General features: G+C 32.7%; 1 protein-coding gene across 1 annotated transcript; it reads right to left on the bottom strand.

Annotated features, from left to right (window-relative positions):
• Positions 1-554: 554 nt before the first annotated feature.
• LOC114292246 (F-box protein At1g67340) lies at positions 555-2,311 on the bottom strand. Its single transcript, XM_028236149.2, has 3 exons — positions 1,894-2,311; positions 1,636-1,798; positions 555-1,551 (listed from the first exon to the last, which is right to left on the bottom strand). The coding sequence occupies exons 1-3, from the start codon at positions 2,040-2,042 to the stop codon at positions 772-774; spliced, it is 1,092 nt and encodes a 363-aa protein (XP_028091950.2). The 5' UTR covers positions 2,043-2,311; the 3' UTR covers positions 555-771.
• Between the last annotated feature and the right edge of the window lie 3,765 nt (positions 2,312-6,076).

Below are 6,076 nucleotides of genomic sequence, written 5' to 3'. Positions count from 1 at the left end.
TTATTTAAATATATTTATAAAAAAGTATTTTAAAAAATTAATAAATTAACAAAAATACAACATATATTGAATTTTTATATTTTTTTAGTATTTAGTGAATCTTTTATAAAAAATTCATAAAAATTATACTTATTAAGTGCATTTATGTTAAGTGTGTTTAAAAATTAAAAAATTAATTTAAATATTAAAAAAAATCAGTAAAAACAAAAAATATAAAAAAAAAAGGAAAGAAATTTTTTTTGAAAAATATCTTCAAAAAATTGAAAGCAAACATTTTTATTCATGATTTCGTGAATATGAAATAAGCCAACAATAAGTTTTTTTTTTGTTATCTTTGTAAATCCTTTTTCTTTCTTTTTTTTTTTTTAAGATTATTTTATAAATAATTTTATTTTTAAGTGTACCTAAATTAAATGCATATAAAAAATAACATAAAAATATTTAACTAAAAAATATTTAAAACTAATATGATAACAAATTTAGTAATTTGCAACATTATTGTAAAACTAAACCAACTTTCACATAAATGAAAAACAATTAACCAAAAATATCAATTCAAATAAAATAATGGATTAGACGATTCATTTCCAAAATCTAGCCAAAGCCTGTTGTTCTCTGGTACACACTTGTCCTCAAAAAAAAAAAAAAAAAAAAAAAAAATTCAATCTGTACACGAAAAGCAAAAGTTAAGGGGAAAAAAAAAGGACTTACCAATGAACACTAGGACTTCAAACCAAACCCATTTGTTCAAAATCTCTTACCTAATACAAATCATTCACTGGCCCCACCAACACCACCTTCAACCTCAGCAATTCGATCACCTCCACCATCTTGATCCTCACCATCAACGGCTTCAACCCACTGATCCATCGCCATTGGTGTACACTCCAACTTGTGGCGCACCTTCCAATCCTGCGCCTGACACCCACGCGAACAATAGTTCACGGTCCCACACGCCGAGCACCTCCGAAACTCGTTCCTCCGGGTCTCGGGTCGCCCACATCCCGAATGCGAACACATTCTTAAACCCGGATCCGACTCCCTTGCCCCGAACCACTCCGCCAAGAACCGGTTCGCCGGGTGGACCTCCCTGGAAGGAAGATTGCATCCAAAATCACTCAGCAACGGGCACCCGGGGTCCGGACTCGGATTATTATTACCCGTCAAAGGCCTGTTTCGTTGTTGGTGGTTTTGCAACTGCCACGTCACGAGGTGGTGGAGAGAAGGTGGAGCGGCGGCCCGTAGAGAAGACGCGAACTCGCGCGCGTTAGCCTGGATGAGGAGGCGGCGGCCCTGGGTGACGTTTTTGCGCGCCCCGTAACCGTCTTGGAGGCAGTGCCCAAGCTCGCGGAGCGCATCGACGTGGCCGAGGTAGGCGGCGCGTGCGCAGAGCGCGACTCCGGCGCGGAGGTCCTTGTCGGTTTTCGAACCACCGCTGCCGTTGAACTGAATCACGGCGAGGGAGTACAGCGACGGCGCGTGAGACCTAATCGCCGCCTTTGCCATCAAAGACGCTCCGCTTCCTCGGTTTTGTAGACAGTAAAATCGGATCTGCACCGATAAAAACAAACACAACATCAAATACATATATATATATATATATATATAGAGAGAGAGAGAGAGAGATGAACTGACCATGCCGAGAGTGTAAGAAGCTTCAATGTTGCCGGCGACGACGCACTGTTTCAAAAACCGGTGAGAGTTCTCCGACCAGTTTTTGGCTCTGATGGCGAAAGTTTCCGAACCGGCTTTTGACAGAACCAGAGGATTGAGACCTAGCTGGTTCAGCCTTTTGCATCTGAACAACAAAAAAACCAAAAAATCAATCTCAAAATCGTACAAAAAAACCTAACAATCGCGTGTATGTATATACATATGTATAAGTATACGTACGTGAGGAAGATAGTGATGAAATCGGACGGGGAGCGAGAGGAAGAACTGAGCTTGCAGAGGATGGAGATGACGATATCGTCGGGCAAGGAATCGAAGAGATCAGATCTTTCATGGGAACAAGTCCTTGTCCTCTTCTTTCTCTCAAACATTTCTTCTTCTCAATCTTCTTCAGAGAGTTTTGGCTGTGGAGGAACACAACGCTTTCATTCATATATATATGTCTTTCGTTTTTTTCTCTCTCTAGCTTTCTTCTTCGGCTTCTCTCCCTCCCTCCCTCTCTCTCTCTCTCTCTCAATAAAAGAGAACGAAGGACGGCTTTTATATATGAGGGAAGGGAGCGAAGAAAAAACAGAAACTTATGGCGAGAGAGTAGAGACACCAACAACAAAACAAACAGCCACGAACGGTATATTTAAATCATTTTAAAAATCAGTCTAAAAATGTAATTTATTTATTAATATGTTTAGATTGATTTTTTAATTTTTTATAAAAAAAATAAATAAATAATAGGGAGAAATTTTTTTTTTAATTTTTTAGTATAAGTTATTGATTTTTTAAAATAATTTTTTAATTTTTAAACTAAACTATCGAGGGAAAATTATTCAATGTTCTGGGAATACTACGTGTTCATACTCTTTAGCTAATCATCATTTAATATGTTTTTTTATATTTTTCAATCACCCAACATAATACTTTACTGATTCACTTTTTTCACTAATCATAATATTATAAAATATCACCTGCCTATATTCTAAAAGGGTCCAGCTTGTCTCAAGTTGAGATCAAGACTGGACCCGTCCAATCTGGCTCATGGGGCACATTTTTGGGCCCGTTTTGATAATCTGAACGTTTCAATGTGTAGAACTCGTCGAGTGCTATATGTTTGTAAAAAATCACGTTGATCGAATATCAATAGCTATGTGATCAAATCAGTTTTGTATAAAAAAAATAGACAATGAAAAAATTAACGGTTGATAAAAAACTGTTTTGTTTACATAACTATCGATATCCGATCAACGTGATTTTTTACAGGCATATAGTACTCAACGAGTTCTATACATTGAACGGTTCGGATTATCAAAACGGGACCCGTGGTGGGCCCTCACGAGCTCTACAACACGATCTAATCCGATCTTTGACTGGACCAAAGCCACTGCCATTCTAAAATTACTGAAAAATTACATAATAATTAGTTACCCAGAGACCTAACATTAATTACATTAATTACATGAGAAAAATCTTATACAAGGAAAACTTGTATTGTACATCCACACAAAAGAAGAAGAAAAGTAAGTAAATTACATTTAATACCCTTGTATTTTCATTAATATTATATTTTTATTTCTTTAATTTTAACTATCACAGTCAACTTTTACAATCTATAAGTCATATTATAATCTCACCTTTCATTAATGGGCAAATTACAAACGCCCCCTCGAGGTTTGGTAAAAATACAAATTTCTTCTTGAGATTTGAGATATTACAAATTACCCTCTGAGAGTCAAATTTTCATAACAAATTAGGAAAAATTAGGGGGGAATCTGTATGAAAATAAAAACCTCAGGGGGCAATTTGTTATGAAAATATAAACATTAGGAGACGGAATGTAATTTCTCAAACCTCAGGGAGGAATCTGTATTTTCACCAAACCTCGAAGGGGTGTTTGTAATTTGCCCTTCATTAATCTACCATTAATAGAGTCGTCAGAATTTGTCATTTAAAACATAGGACTGGACTTTTCTCTGGTCCATGATCGGATTGGAGAATATTGTTAGGTCTGTAGGGACTCACCACAAATCATATTTCAATAATTTGAACCGTTTAATATGTAGAATTCGTCGATTACTATATGATTGTAAAAAATTACGTTAATCGAATATCGATAGTTATTTCGTTGGATTAGGTTTATGTCAATAGTTTATTTTTTCATCGTCCATTTTTTTAATACAAAACTGATTTGATCACGTAGCTATCGATATCCGATTAACACGATTTTTTATAGCCATATAGTATTCAACAAATTCTACACGTTAACGGTTCAGATTATCAAAACAGAACTCGTGGTGGGCTTTCATGGGCCCCGATCACGTACTAGAAGGAAACCAATCCCTAAAACATACATAGTATTTTTATTGCCTCATTAGCACCTGTACTATTAGTAAAATTTAATTTTAGTTCTCACACTTTTATTAAAGTGTAAGTGGTTAATTATTACAATTGAAAATAAAGAGATCAAAGCAAGATTTTGATAAAAATGCAAGGGTACTAGAATCGTTTAGGAACAAACTATTTTAGTAACTTTTTGACTTTTTATGAAAAGATGTGTAGAAAAATGGAGAGAGTGATGTAACAACTTATAGTGACTTTTGAATTTTTAGCTAAAATATATAATTGACAAACGATATGTAAGTTACTCAAAAAAAAAAAAAAATTTAAATGCAAATAAATTCATAAAAATAAAACTTGTAAATACAATTTTTTAATTCTTCTTCTTTTTTTATTTTTTAAAATAGAATTAGAAACTATACAAGACAAAAGATGGGATTTACATGAAATCCACTATTTGTATTATATTTGGGATTCATTGTGTGAAAACTATCTATGCATTTAAATTTGTTCTAAATAAAATAAATTTGCATCTCCTTGTTGGAAAGTTATTTAGTGCGATGTTTCATGTCATTTATCAATTGATAAATATAATTTGGTTTAGTTTCACAGTTTAATGTTTGAAAACAATAATCTTGTTTACTCCATTTTTTTCTATCTATTTGGTAGTCAAAATTTTCATTATTATGAATTATAAATTTTAAAACATCATTTTTATATCATTTTATAAAAATATTTCACAAAGTTGTTTATATATAATATGAATTATGTATTCTATAAAAATCTATAATTATTATTATCTTTTTTTTGAGGAATCCAAGTAGTGTGTATCTTTTTCAAAGCCATCAAACTGTTACCATACGAGAATCCTACCAAGAAACCTCTTGTACATGAGAGGCAATTCATAACATTGGCTAATTATTTAATCAATGTTAACTATTTAAAGTTTTTTTGAAATAAAATCTTAACTGTGTAAGATCTTTTATTAATTCATAATACTTATGAGTTCATATTTTATTATTGTAATCATTTTTTAGACTAATAAATAAATTTGAATTAAAAAATGACTAGTAATTAAATTTGAATTAAAACTTTAAGAATTTAATAGATTCAATTAATAGTTTAGAAATTAAATAAATTTTAATTTACATACTTTAAGAATTAAGTGGACTCAATCGATAATTTATGAACTAAATAGATAATTTGATAATAATTTAGGAGTAAAAAGTGAAATTAACTCATTTTATAAATTAATACTTTAAAACATGATTAAATGAGGAGCGCTGCTATTAGCACCTATCTTAATTCTTTGTACCCCCACTCTAAATCCTAAATTTCAATCAGATTTCTTTTAACACCCCACTTAATACCAAATTTATCCATATTCATAATATCATTATACACAAGTGCACATGTACCTAATTTTGCACACATTTTCCATCATGGTTGAAGATGGTCCCTCTTCTGTCGAACAACGAAAACGACAATCCCTATTCAATTGAAGAACGATGACGGCGACGGTCTCTCTTTTTGATTTATTCGAAATCAGTGAACGACAATGTCCATTTTATCAAAACCATTGCATCATTGTTATAAAACTAAGCCAAAATCACACCATCAGTCAACCACTCGGTCATCCAATTGATCGTTTGGTTGGTTGGCTACCCAAGGGTTGGTTTAGCACTGCTTTGCTGAACATAAACAATTTTGTCGACATTGAGTTGTTGAACAGAAATTATTCGTTCAATACTATGTTGCCAAACATAAACGACTTTTTCAATACTGTATTGTTGAATATAAATAATTTTTTAGCACTATGTAACTTAACCCTCAATTCATTTTTTTCCATTCCAATTCAATATAACAAATAAAATAACAAACATCCATTCTAATTTAGCCACTAATTTCTAGTTTAAGGTTTATGATTGTGATAAAAAGGAATATGTTTAGGGTTTAAGATGATGATAAAGAAGAATGTTGGGTTTAAGGATGGTGATGAAGAGAAACACGTTAGGTTTAGCTGGATGATGAAAAGGAACACGTTAAATTTAGGTGAGTGACGAAGAGGAACGTTGAT

The sequence above is a fragment of the Camellia sinensis genome, chromosome 4, assembly GCF_055761805.1.
Source record: "Camellia sinensis isolate YWXY chromosome 4, ASM5576180v1, whole genome shotgun sequence".
Taxonomy (NCBI): domain Eukaryota; kingdom Viridiplantae; phylum Streptophyta; class Magnoliopsida; order Ericales; family Theaceae; genus Camellia; species Camellia sinensis.
This window is presented reverse-complemented; position numbering and strand designations above follow the sequence as displayed.